The sequence below is a fragment of the Podarcis raffonei genome, chromosome 16 (genome assembly GCF_027172205.1).
Source record: "Podarcis raffonei isolate rPodRaf1 chromosome 16, rPodRaf1.pri, whole genome shotgun sequence".
In the NCBI taxonomy this organism is placed as follows: domain Eukaryota; kingdom Metazoa; phylum Chordata; class Lepidosauria; order Squamata; family Lacertidae; genus Podarcis; species Podarcis raffonei.
In genome coordinates this window covers 24,048,991-24,063,270 of record NC_070617.1, presented here as the reverse complement: position 1 = coordinate 24,063,270, position 14,280 = coordinate 24,048,991, and the positions used below count along the sequence as shown (strand labels likewise).

Genomic DNA, 14,280 nt, shown 5'->3' with positions numbered 1-14,280 from the left:
GAAGGTAGCTGAGGTGACCCCCTGGATTCATCACTCCCGTTTGAAGAAGTCCGAAGGCAGTTGGACGTGCAAAGGTGACCCCTCTAATCCTTTAAAACTGACTCTCTCCAAAAACCCCTGTATCTAGCCCTACGGGGAACGGGCTAGGTCACGGGCAACATTAGACGACCGGCCTGCTGCAGCCACAACCTGGAAGCTGGCTGACCTGCGCACGCCTGAAGCTTGAGGAGCGTCTGAACCAGCGATTGTAAACGGGAAGATTCTCTTATACAATTGATTGACTGCCCCCCCTGTGGAACAATTATCAGAGATATTACTCATTGGGGATCCTTGGGACATATGTTTTGGTCTTGGTGGTTCCCCATTTCTGTCACTGGGGGAATTATATTGGGACTAATATTTTTTTGTTATCACAATAAGGTAATCTTTTGTGGAAGGAATGCATATACTAGACATCAACATGATTTTATTATTAATCCTGATCCCTTGGGAAGGGGAAGGGTCCTTGAATTTGAGCAAATTTGCTAAATATGGATTCCGCCATGACCACAATATGTGGGTAGGCTTAGCTGAGATGGTAGCCAATGTTACAAATAGGACCAATTGCCTTGTTTGCTCTCTTGGGCCAGATGATTCAGAGGGAGGTATGCCCTTATTACCAATACCATTAAATGCCATTGGTATGGTAAGCGAAATGCCACACCAAACAGAAGTACAGAATTTCCCCGGATGGAACTCAACTAAACCAATACGAGTTATACCTGTACAAGGGGAATTCTGTGTACATAAATCATCAGAGGCAGCTGATTCTACCATGATAGGCTCTTCTCATTGCCACTATACTTGGGATTATATTAAGAATAGTCAAACCTGGGCAAACGGTACTACCTATCGAACTCGGAATACCTTGCCCTGTGCACCTCCTTTTATTCATGCATGGAAAATGGTGTGGAACATAACTATGACAGAAAAAGGCAATCTAACATACTGCACTGTGAGCTCTATGCCCCTTTTGATATTTCGCCTTATGCACTCCACGTACCAAAAACCTCAGACCCGATGGTTGTGGTGGATATGTGGAGAATGGGCATACAAGAAACTCCCTTCCAAATGGAGTGGGACTTGTTTCCTGGGATGGGTATTACCACCAATGTGGATTATGCCCACTAGTTCAGCCAAGCGTACACGAAGAAACGCTGATATTTCTCATATAGCAGGAGGAAGTACCCAAAGTTGGAGCGATACTGATGATTGGCCACCAGAGCGCATTATAGCCTATTATGAACCTGCCTCCTGGAATCCTGATGAGCTCATACAAGGGGCTCGAGATCCTATTTATAATCTAAACAGAATAATTCGATTGCAAGCAGTAGTGGAACTTGTAACCAATGCAACGGCCCAGAGTTTGAGACTTATTGCACAACAGTTGGATGAAAGTAGAGCCGCCATTTTGCAGCTGAAAATGGGAATGGATTATGTACTTGCCAGGCAGGGAGGCCTATGTGGAGTCTTGAACTTGACAGGGAATGCCTGTTGCTTTAACATTTCTGATAATGGTGAGGCAATCCGTGTGTTGGCCACAAAGATGGAGAATATAGCACATGTCCCAGTACAAACATGGGAAGGATGGGATATGGGATGGCTCACCAACTGGTTACCAAATGTCGCAGGACTCAAAGGGATACTATTGTCTTGCTTGTTTTTCTTGACGGTAGTAGTAATGGTTTTGTGTATGGTGCCATGTATCATTTCATGTTTTAGAAGTACAATTAGCAAGATGATTTCAAATGAAACTTTACCTCATATCATGGCCCTATACAGAGCTTTACCTCAGGAATATGATGAAGATCAAGCTATCAAGGACACTTGGGAAGGTCCTTGAGCTTGAAAGGGGGGAATGAGGCATCTGATCATAGCCTGCATTTTTAATCAAGGCTTATATTTTGATCAGATTCCTGTATTCTAAAAATGACCTTAAAGAAATATATATTTGTAAATGTTTGTATCTCTCATGCCAGGCAGAAACCATACTCTGGCAGCTGTTTATCTTCTTGATCAAGGGCCCCCTGATTTATAGCAGTGTCTCAGGGTTGTAAAAGGAAATTAAAGCCTGGGAACAAAAGGTCACACTGACCATACAAATTATAGAATACAATCAAGGTTGCAAAAATAGTAATTAATTATGATGCCTCCCATTAAACTTGAGCCACATCTTCCTAAGGTTAAAAGGGCAAGAGCTAATACAAACAGCAGCTGGCCAAGGGAAGAGGTCTCTCTCTCTCTCTGAAACTGCTTTGAATCTTTAGAATTTAGCTTAGCTTTTACTAAGTTCCCTTTCTTCTAAAAAAACTATATATGTATGAAATATATTGGCTTAAATGTAATTATGCAAAGGATTTAGAAAGTAAGAAATTATAGAATCATAGAAGAAGTTGGAATAGACCATGAGGGCCATTGAGTCCGGACCCCTGCCAGACAGAGAGACGCCATCGGAGCACTCCTGATATATGGTTGTCAAGCCTCTGCTTAATGACCTCCAAAGATAAAATTAGCCACCATCTGTTTTGGAGTGAATAGGGCAATAGGGCAAAAGATGAAATGTTAGTTAAGGCGCCTAGTCTAGGGCAAAAGGTTATTTGGTAATTAAGGTGCCTTGTAGAGGTTAATGGCTATTTATTTGCCAATTATAAATAGAAGGAAATATAGCTCTTTGTCTCCCATAAAAGGTAATAGGAAATGGGTGTATCTTTTATGATTGGTTCTAGCAAACAGCCAATAGGAATTTTAACCAGGCTGATTGGACAGAGGCAGCCAAAGGAGGAGCAAGGGGGCTGAGCTGAGGGAATATAAGTGCTGGCCATAAGGGCAGGAAGGCAGGCCAGAGCTTGGTAACCATATACCACTGTGCCTCTCATTTATTTGTCTGACAAATAAATTATTATTTTAATTTCTCTATTGCTGCGTTGAATATTTCATTCCAGCTAAGCGTTAACCACAAGCAGGGTGCTACAGCCTCATCGGTTTAAATTATTTGGATCCATTCCATCTCAGTTCTGTTGTGGTTTTGGGCTAGAGGATAGCCTTGGTCACCCTGGTGAATTTCCGCAATCTGTAATATTATGAGGGAATAATTTTTAAGAACCTAGTGATTGTGTGAAATTTCATAGACAGGGCTGTTTTTGTTCTCTCTACCAGGGGAAAAATTGTGATTATAAGCAGTTTCGAATATAAAATGAATTATACAACTGAGATACAACACCTGCGATGTCATGAAAGCCAAAATACTTCATATCTGATTGATCCCTTTCCATTTTTTGTAGCTCTCAGGAGGACAGGAGTGATTCAGGTGATTCAGTGATTGCTTTCAAGGTAATTGCTTCATTTGGTCCATTGTAATGAAGGCGATAATTTATCTCCCTGAAATAGAGATGACAGCTTGGTTGGCCCTGGGATATGTTGTCCCAGACAGCAGAAATATTGAAATATCAGGAGTTGAATTATGAAACATATCATCCTGTTCAGGTGGACTCCCTTATTCAGACCATTTTGTACTCCTGCCACCAAAAATGTAAGTTTCGTCCCAAGAAAATGCTCATGCAAAAAAATTTCATTGGCAGAGCCTTGGTCCACCTGGATCCCAGTACTGCCTACACTGGCTGGCAGTAGCTCTTTGGGGTTTTAAGAAAGGAGTTTTTGTCCCAAGACTTTTAGAATGTTGTCCCAGACAGCAGAAATATTGAAATATCAGGAGTTGAATTATGAAACATATCATCCTGTTCAGGTGGACTCCCTTATTCAGACCATTTTGTACTCCTGCCACCAAAAATGTAAGTTTCGTCCCAAGAAAATGTCTCATGCAAAAAAATTTCATTGGCAGAACCTTGGTCCACCTGGATCCCAGTACTGCCTACACTGGCTGGCAGTAGCTCTTTGGGGTTTTAAGAAAGGAGTTTTTGTCCCAAGACTTTTAGAATGTTGTATTATTTTATTCTTGTTAGCCACCCTGAGCCTGGCTTTCGGCTGGGGAGAGCGGGATATAAATAAAAAAAATTATTATTATTTATTATTCTGAGTAAATAAATATGGCATACATTTTCATTGTGAACTATTTTCATCATCTTTCATCATTACCTATTACTAGAGCTTTCATGTTGCCAGAACTTACAGAAAACTTGGGGGAAAGAATTGGGAGGAAAGATCCACTGATTTGTCACTGGAATAAAACCTTGGGGAGAGGTGAAGAGATAAGGCCCAATCAAGTGTTTGATGAAATGCAGAAGGTTTCAAGCTGCATCCATGCTGCCTAGCACCTCATCCCCAGGGGTGAAACAGGGCTTGGGAACGAGATAGTGTTTTGCAACATGCCCAGAAATCATCTTCTTCCTCCTCCTCATCCTCTTTGGCGATAACTTGTAGCCGACTAAGATTGTCTTCCATAAACATGGTCTTAACGGTGATTCCGTAAGTGACTGTGGAGGCCAATTCTGGATCCACACGTCCTTCCACACTGGGGACATAGGTTTCTGGGCAGGAGTTGATCACGGTGAGGGTTTGCCAAATGTGCCTTTCTCTTAGCTTGTTTTTTCTTTCATCCTGCGTTTGAGCGACTTCGAAGTCCATGACACCTTTGGTAAAGGCTGTTCTCCAAATGGAGTACTTACGACCAGTGTTTCCCACTTGTCAGTGTTTAGACTACTTTTTCTAAAAAATTGCCTTGAGTCTTTAAACCTCTTTTGTTGACCACCAGCATTACGCTTTCCATTTTTAAGTTTGGAATAGAGTAGTTGCTTTGGAAGACAATAATCAATAATCCGAACAACATCACCAGTTCAATGAAGTTTATGTTGAAGAATCATTGCTTCGACACTGGTGATCTTCCTTCCTTCCAGTACACTGGCATTGTTTGCCTGTCTTCCCAAGTGATGTGTACAATTTTTTGGAGACACCGTTGTTGGAATCTTTCAAGCAGTTGGAGATGGCTTTTGTTAGTGGTCCATGTTTCACAAGCATACAGTAAAGTTGGTAGTACAATAGCTTTGTAAACAAGCATTTTGGTTTCCCTATGAATGTTCTGGTCTTCAAACACTCTGCACTTCAATCAGGAGAAAACTGCACTCTCAGAGCTCAGGTGATGCTGGATTTCGGCCTCAATGTCAGCCCTTGTGGAAAGATAACTGCCCAGGTAGGAGAAGTGATCAACACTTTCCAACATTACACTACTGAGTTGGATTTGTGGCACTGCAGAGAGGTTGCTTTGTGCTTGTTGGTGCAGCACTTGGGTTTTCTGGATGTTGAGCAATAGGCCAAGCTTTTCATAAGCATCTGCAAAGATATTTAGGATGTTTTGGAGGTCATCCTCTGAGTGTGCACACACTACATTGTTATCAGCATACTTAAACTCTATGACGGAAGTTATGGTAACCTTAATCTTTGTTTTCAGCCTACTCAGATTAAAGAGCTTTTCATCTGTTTGATATATGATTTCTACTCCAGTGGGGAGTTTCCCTTCAACAAAGTGTAGGATCATGGCAATGAAAATAATAAATAGAGTTGGGGCAATAACACAACCCTGTTTAACACTTGATCCCACCATGAATGGTTCACTTTGAGAGCCATTGTTACCTGCGATTGTTGCTGTCATATTATCATGGAGGAGCCAAAGGATGTTCACTAATTTATTTGGGTAGCTTTCAGAAGGACAGTCCACAGGGCATTATGATTTACAGTATCAAAGGCCTTAGTCAGGTCAATAAACACCATATACAGTGGTTGGTTTTGCTCTCTGCATTTTTCTTGAAGCTATCCAGTGGTGAAAGACATGTCCACTGCCCCCTAGAAGGGACAACTGAAGGAAGAAAAAGGAGGCTACACATTCTTCTGGAAAGGTCTACCTGAATAAGAACTTGGAATACATGGAGTAGGCCGTGCTATCAAAAAACGATCTTGTGAAACTCTTGTCAGAAGTCCCTATCGACCCAGACATGCAAGGCACCACACACAGTATTGGGACAGGAGCAGCTGTGTGGGGAGAGAGAAAGAGGGGAAAGGAGAGGAGGTGTGGGAACAAATAAGGAGAAGGAAGGCACAGGCAGAAACCATTCACACATACTCAAGAAACTATTTCAGTTAGAAGGGGGGAGAAAGCAAGTAAAGAAGGTGAGCACACAGAGAAAGGAGGTAGAGGCAAGCAGCAACAGCAACACCTGTGGAACTTGCACTGCCTATGGCTCAGCACCATAGATGCGAGTCGCTAGGCTGTTCTTGCCCACAGGTCCTTCACCTCCACTGCTCAGGAACCATGTAGCCATTGGGAAAGTGGTGGGTGGGGAAGCCTGAAAAGGAAGCTGGCAGAGGGGAAACAAGGATCGCCGAAAGCCACTGAGCACGAGGGCAAATCCATCTCAGGGCTGGGTGCTGGAGTGACCACCTCTCCTCCAAACAAAAAAACCTAACACACATTATACCTACAAAGGAATGCCCCTGTAGTTGGATCTGACCAAATGCTCATCTAGTTCAGGATCCTGATCTGATAGTGGACAGCCAGATGCTCCAATGCAGGGATGGAGAACCTCAGACCCAGGAGACAAATGTGGCCCCCCAGTCCTTCAAATCTGGCCCTCAGAGCTATCCCTAGGCCACACTCCATCTCCTCAGTTCACACCCCTCTTTTTTAACCTTTTTAAAAAAAATCCTTTATTGCAAACATGTAGATACATCCATTATACATTAATAAAATGAAAAGAAAAAGAAAATAAAAAAGGGAGGGGGGAGAAAACAGAAAAAGAATAAAAACAAAAAATGGATAACTAACTTCAAAAAACAAATATTTTCAAGTTAACTTCTACATAGGGAGTACAAGCCTTCTTTACACAGCTTTGGCTTGACTCGTTAATTCGAATCATGACTTCCCACTATCCATGAACGTACTTAGTACATCAATTTGCCCCTCAGATAACTGTATTTAGATGGTAAGTCTTGGAGAAACCGTCTGATTGTCAGTGGAATTCAACCTACGCTAAGCCAAGTGATGCTCTGGAAGCCTTCTTTTTCCATGTAATTTATAAAGACATCCCATTCTCTCCTTAATCTTTCTTTTGAGTGATTTCTTATTAGGTCTGTTAATTTGGCAAGTTCTAGATATTCACTTAGTTTTGAGAGCCATTCCTTTGTTGGTATTGTATTAAATTTCCAATGTTTCGCTATCACAATCCTCTTTTATTTTCCTTTGGTATGTCCGTAGTTCACACCCCTCATTGGTCTGCTTTGCAACCTGAGTGATAGGAACATGGTTGACAATTGCGATTGGGTGTGAATGGGATTAGCCTTCTGAAGCTTTTCCTTTTGAGCACTTTCACTGACACAACTTCCAAACATAATGGAACATAGGAAGTTGCCTTGTATTGGGTGAGACCATTGGTCCACCTACTGACCATTTGTCTGGAAGCTGCTCCCCAGGGTTTTCAGACAGGAGACATTCCCAACCCTACCTGGAGATGCCAGGGATTGAAACCTTCTGTATGCAAAGCAGGGGCTCTACCACTGAACTACAGCCCTTCCCCTAATCCCATTAACCACGAAGGCTAGAAAATGAAGAGTGATAACTTTATGAATACAAACCTACAAAGTCAGTACTGAGTTCTGCAGAGAAATATGCTCTGCGAAGAATCACAAAAGCAATTGACTCTGTTTGCAGTGCTTTGTTTTGTTGGCACCCACATTTTTCAAGCCTGAGTTGGATTCTTTGCAGTCCACAAAACTGTTCCTTTCAGTCCAGCAGAACTCCTGACTGGCAGCAGATAGGAGCTGGCAGCCATCTAATCTGATCAAAAGTACAGAGCAGTGAGATGGGGCCCTCCTCACTGTGTCTTCTTAACGAAATGACACGTGGGCACCCGGCCTGTCCATAGAATTTCCCCCATTCCTTAGCTAGTCAGCAGTGGTGGGTGGGCTGTTCCTAGGCTTGCAGATTTGAGCCATTTAAACAGTGGCTGTCTCTCTGGCACGTCCTCTTTCTCTCAAGCCCTTTGCATTTTGTTTCATTTTACCATCAAGCGGTATATACATTTCATGAAATTAATTATGAAATAAATATAACATGAGAGTGTTAGAAAGGCAACAGTAAGAGGATCACAAGGGCTTAAGGCTAGAGACCCGCAAGATTTGGCCCCAACAGCATTTAAAGCACTATGATGCCACTCTGAAAAATCATGGCTTCCCCAAAATTCAGAAGGGCAGAGGTCCCTTCATGGTAGGCAAACCCAGACCCTATCTAAGATTATACAAACTTCTAAGATTATACAAAGATTATACAAAGGGTGATCGCATGGTCGGCGGTTCGAATCCCCGCGGCGGGGTTAGCTCCCGTCTTTCGGTCCCAGCTCCTGCCCACCTAGCAGTTCGAAAGCACCCCTAAGTGCAATTAGATAAATAGGTACCGCTTTATAGCGGGAAGGTGAATGGCGTTTCCGTGTGCTGCGCTGGTGCTGGCTCGCCAGAGCAGCTTCGTCACGCTGGCCATGTGACCCGGAAGTGTCTCCAGACAGCGCCGGCCCCCGGCCTCTTAAGTGAGATGGGCGCACAACCCTAGAGTCGGACACGACTGGCCCGTACGGGCAGGGGTACCTTTACCTTTACCTAAGATTATACAATAACCTCGTAATTACACAATAGTCATCATTAGAGTTGCATCAGAACAATCCAGGTGTTGCATTTCGGACAAATCTACTATTTCCTGTGCACGTACATGGGCAAATGTTTTGGAGGGCTCCAATATCTTATTTCAGAGCAACTTGTGTTTTCCTTGAAGTTCCATTGCGCATAAAAGAACTTGCACATCATTCTCTTGAAACGGAAGCATCTGTTGTTTTCCGTTTCCCTAAATGCTTCTCTTTGGAGCATACAGTGGCTAAAAAAGGTCCTGTTTCATGTTGATTGGGCGGCTGTAGGAGACAGGCATTTTGCCGCAAGAGGAATAATAATGTGTCTTTGACCCATGACCCCACCCCTGCAATTGTGGATTGCTACACCACTGGTGCCATCCCTTTAAAATAGTTGCTCTTGATTTCAGTCTGACAGGCTAAAGCCCAGGCTGGTGCCAACTGCACAATGCATCTCATTCTGCACATTAGAAGATGGGGTGATGTCTTTGGCAGTCCCAGTGGATGGGGGCGAGGCTCCACTGCCGCCATGTGGCCGGAAAGAGCACCCTCCTCTTTCGGCCCCCATCATCTTGCTCACTGAGAACAAAGGAGCCAGCGGGCTGCCTCTCCGGTGATCCCCGCCGCTCGTCTAACAGCAAAAGGAACCATTTGTTTCCGATGAACAAAACCACAGCTTCTTCATAGACTGAAGCCCTTGGGAAAGAGCTTCCTTGGCCCTGCTAAAGGGCTACATCCAGACCCGTTCATAAAATGTTGAAGTTAGAGGCAAGGCAGGCTGCAGTTTCAAAAATAAATGTTGCGGCAGAATCAAAGTGATTAAGCCCAGCCCTAAGGCTAGTTTCCTAATCACGCAGGGAAGGGAGAGACACTTTCAACTGTTCATCAGGCAATGGCTCTTTCCACCTGCCTTGCCTCAGCCTCCAACCCTAGCAGCTTTTCCCAGATCATGACTTTGAGAACAGCAGCAGCAGCTGGGCAGAGAATATATATATATATGTGTGTGTGTGTGTGTGTGTGTGTGTGTGTGTGTGTGTGTGTATATATATACCGTATTTTTCGCACCATAGGACGCTCCGTCCCATAGGACGCACCTAGTTTTTTTGGGGGGGAATAAAGGAAAAAATTTTTCCCTTTATTTCCCCCCAAAAAGCAGGTCAGGGAAACCGAACCAGGTCGAGGAACAGCGGGATGGTGGCGCTGCGCCTCCCTGCTGTCCCCCGAGCTTGTGGGGCTGGCTGATGTCTGCCTGGCGTGCGGGGCGCTCTGCTTCAGCGGGTCCCACCCGCCAGACAGCAGGCTGCTATCCGCAGCATGGGGAGCCCTGTGGGGAACTCCTGCAGGGCTCCCCACGCTGCGGATGTCTGTCCGGCGCGAGGGGCGCTCTGATTCAGGGCGCCCCGCCCGTCGGGCGGCAGGCTGCTATCCGCAGCATGGGGAGCCCTGTGGGGAACTCCTGCATGCTGCGGATGTCTGCCCGGCGCGAGGGGCGCTCTGCTTCAGGGCGCCACCCGCCGGGCGGCAGGCTGCTATCCGCAGCATGGGGAGCCCTGCGGGGAACTCCTGCAGGGCTCCCCACTCTGCGGATGTCTGCCTGGCGCGAGGGGCACTCTGCTTCAGGGCGCCCCTCGCGCCAGGCGGCAGGCTGCTATCCGCAGCGTGGGGAGCCCTGTGGGGAACTCCTGCAGGGCTCCGCACGCTGCGAATGTCTGCCCAGCGCGAGGGGCGCTCTGCTTTCAGGGCGCCCGACGCTCCGGGAAGCAGGCTGCGGATGTGTTCCCGAAGTGCCGGGCGCTCTGCTTTCAGGGCGCCCGACGCTCCGGGAAGCAGGCTACTATCCGCAGCCTAGACACGGCTAGCGGAGCGCTGCGCTAATCCCGAAGCTTGGGGCGTGCGGAGCTCAGCGCGCCCCAAGCTTCTGGGTGCCGGCAAGGTCTCCGCTAGCTGTGGGAGAGCCGCGCGGCTCTCCCACGGCTAGCAGAGCGCTGCGCTAATCCCGAAGCTTGGGGCGTGCGGAGCTCAGCGCGCCCCAAGCTTCTGGGTGCCGGCAAGGTCTCCCTCTCGCTCTCCAGGCTTCAGCGAAAGCCTGCATTCGCTCCATAGGACGCACACACATTTTCCCTTGCTTTTTAGGAGGGGAAAAGTGCGTCCTATGGTGCGAAAAATACGGTAAACACGGGTGGCGCTGTGGGTTAAACCACAGAGCCTAGGACTTGCCGATCAGAAGGTCTGCGGTTCGAATCCCCGCAACGGGGTGAGCTCCTGTTGCTTGATCCCAGCTCCTGCCCACCTAGCAGTTCGAAAGCACGTCAAAGTGCAAGTAGATAAATAGGTACCACTCTGGCGGGAAGGTAAACGGCGTTTCCGTGCGCTGCTCTGGTTCGCCAGAAGTTGCTTAGTCATGCTGGCCACATGACCTGGAAGCTGTACGCCGGCTCCCTCGGCCAATAAAGCGAGATGAGCGCCACAACCCCAGAGTCGGTCACAACTGGACCAAATGGTCAGGGATCCCTTTACCTATATGTTCTCAATTTGATCCTTTTACATGGCTTTTTATGTTTTGTGGTTTAGGGGAAACAGCCTTGTGGACCAGATTTGCCCCACAGGCTGGCGGTTCTCCTCTCCTTCTTTAATACCTTGTTTAAGTAGTACTGTTTTTATATGTACTGTTTGTTATTACCAAAACAAACAAAGGCCTCATAAAAAATTGCTGGATCTTTCTTTAAAGTTATCTAAGGCGAGGGCTGTTACTCTATAATATAAGAACAAGTTCCAGCAGTCAGCGGGTGAGGCCTTCAATAAGTCCCCAAGTGGGATGCTTCACTCTATTTCCTGCCCCAACTAGTATACCATACCTGCCCCTACAGCCCCCAACAGTCAGTCAAAAACCTATGGCCACTGAACATGTTCCAGCTTGCATTGTGCTGTTTTGGGGGTCCCTAGCCCATCATAACTCCCCCCCCAATATTTTCTACGCTTCTGCAAATCTTAAGGTTTTCCTGAACCTGTAGATCCCACTTCTTTATATGTAGGGTGGTACCTTTGGCTTCCATAAAAAATGGTCCTCCAGAGTGATGGTATGCTCCTGTTTGTGCAAGCCTCACCTTCTTATTGAATGGGAGCAGAGCGGGGGCATATTTACTGAAATCTCAGCTGACATAGAAACCACTGCCAGTCCTCGCCCATAAACCAACATACAAACCTGGTGCAGTCTTGCCTTCTTTGCCACCTAATGTGAGTCTTGTGCTGGCCTCTGAGCCACAGATTTATTTTATTTTCCATGCTTTCTGGCTATGGTAGGCTGAGCTGTGGAGAAGACTTGCTTGATTTTGCTGCTCTTAGCAGGAGAGCCAGGGAAAAGAAGGCAGTGATGGCAGGGACAATGTCTTTGTTGATACCAGCACTGCAGAGACGTACAAATGATGCTGTTGTTCCTGGAGCTGGCTTGGGAGCCCTTTGTGAAAGAATTCTCTGTGTTCCCTGACGTAGGAAGAGAGAGGCAAAGCTAGGAGAGTCAGCCTGGGTTGCAGCAGGAGCAGCAGCAGCGAGAGTTCATTTCCAGAACTCTTGTCCTCCTGGGAGACAGTGGAAGGCTCCTACAAGCTTCCCAAAAGAGGAAGCTGGTCCTTGCAATGAGGTGAAGAGCCCTTGGCGGCAGTGGTGGTGGGCCTTCCTGAGGGTCCTCTCGGCTCCAGCAAAGACCCCCCTCTTTGGCCAAGGCTTGCCAACACCGGCAGAGGGTTTCTAGGATGCTGTAAGCAGATCTGCTAGCGGAGAGGCCATCCCATGTCGGAGAAGCATCCCAAAGTTTCCCTGGCAAACTCTGCTTTGGTGGTGGCAGGGCAAAGGAAGGTTTGCTGGAAGGTGCTTAAACTGAGGGAAAGGTGAAGTACAAAGCCAGGCTGTTTGTTATGCTGTGTTGCTGGCAACAGAGGGGCGAGTAAGGCAACGAGAAGAGGAGGGGCTGAGGAGATGGGAGATGGGAGGGGAATTGGGCTGAAGGTGATGTCTAGTAATAGCTAGAGATGTTGTGCCGCAAACTGATGTGCATTTGTGAGTATTTCCATGTATTTGCATGATGTGAAGAAATTGCAATGTGTGTACCTGCTCTGAGAAACTCTTTCCTCTCTTATTATTCGGCATGTTCCATGCTTAACGGTGTGGGACTTGGCCCTGGCGAATCCTGGCTGAAATTGAATCTTTTGTGCACAGGTTTTGCATTTATTTATTTATTTCTTCCTCTACTTGCATTTTCCTGCCAGTTAGCAACCCAATAGTGCGCTTAGGTTAAAAAGAAAAAGTTTTAGACTGAATACCCAGAAGCCCAAACAGGAAGCGGGAAAATGGAGTCAGACTGGTTTGGGTGGTATGGGATGTGTTTCTATCCTTTTTCAGCCATGAAACACGACAGGTTACCTTTGAAGCAGATTGCCATCTCTCATCAACCCAGTGGTGAATGTGCAATTAAATTTATATCGTGCAAGCTTTCGTTTACTTTGTTTAGTTCCAGTTTACTGCAACTAAAAGGGATCATCTTTATTCTTGTCTTTCCAGGAGAAAGTGATGTAAAATAGTGGTTGTTTCTGGGGCAGTGAACATTGGTGTATGAGTGGCTGTGTTTTGCATGTTTAAGGGTGTCATATAATAATCATAATCATAGACTTTATTATTTATACCCCACCCATCTGGCTGGGTTTCCCTAGCCACTCTGGGCGGCTTCCAACAAAATATTAAAATATAATAGTCCTTAAGATATTAAAAGCTTCCCTAACCACGGCTGCCTTCAGATGTCTTCTAAAAGTCTGGTAGTTGTTGTTCTCTTTGACATCTGGTGGGAGGGTGTTCCACAGGGCGGGCGCCACTACCGAGAAGGCCCTCTGCCTGGTTCCCTGTAACTTCGCTTCTCGCAGTGAGGGAACCGCCAGAAGGTTATAGATTGGTGGGGGGAATCCCCCTAAACCCTAGGAATGAATAAATACTAGGATGTTTATTAATTGGGATATGGATTAAAACATAAACTGGAGAGCTGTGCCACCTAATGCAAACCAACCTGGCAGAGCTACAGCTATCAAGAGAACAATAAAGGCCATTAACAATACAAGGGAACTTCCTTCTTGCCCCCAGGTGTAAGAAGAGACTGGGGATTTGGGAGGTTGCCAGGGTAACTGCTTTGGGGGAGGGCAAGGGGTTTCTGGGAGAGAAGAGGAGGGGAGAGCCATCTTTGGGGAAAGCTGTTTGCGGTGCTGCCTCTAGAAATGACCATGCTATAAGATCTGCACTCCCTCCATGCAGACTGAAGGGAGGGATAAGGTGGATAAACCATATTTCTTAAAGCACGACAGTCTCTGCCGTGTCTTCTGTTCTCCAAAGGGGCACATGGGCTCTTGCCACCGCTTTGCAGAGAGAGGGGCAGGCACCCGGCTTTTGTAACAGATCCCATTGTACATGCAGTAGTTCTTTCTGACCCTCGCGGACAGCTACCATATTGTCATTGGGGCAAGAGGCAGGGACCGATTCTCACTTCTAGTAGAGAACTGCAAGTTCCTTGCATAAAAAGGGACCCCCAGAACTGCCTCAGTGGCTGGGTCACTGCAGGTTCAGTTCCTTCTGAAGCATATTACCG

General features: G+C 46.3%; 1 protein-coding gene across 5 annotated transcripts in view; it reads left to right on the top strand.

The window, feature by feature from the left end:
* Nucleotides 1-3,303: 3,303 nt before the first annotated feature.
* Nucleotides 3,304-14,280, top strand: part of GAL3ST1 (galactose-3-O-sulfotransferase 1) — a 31,701-nt gene continuing 20,724 nt past the window's right edge. The window contains exons 1-2 of one of the 5 annotated variants that reach the window (XM_053368448.1): nucleotides 3,304-3,369; nucleotides 5,103-5,182. In XM_053368448.1, the coding sequence (XP_053224423.1) occupies nucleotides 5,132-5,182 (51 nt within the window). In that variant the 5' untranslated portion in view covers nucleotides 3,304-3,369; nucleotides 5,103-5,131. The other 4 variants (XM_053368456.1, XM_053368454.1, XM_053368447.1 and 1 more) reach the window with 4 other exon arrangements.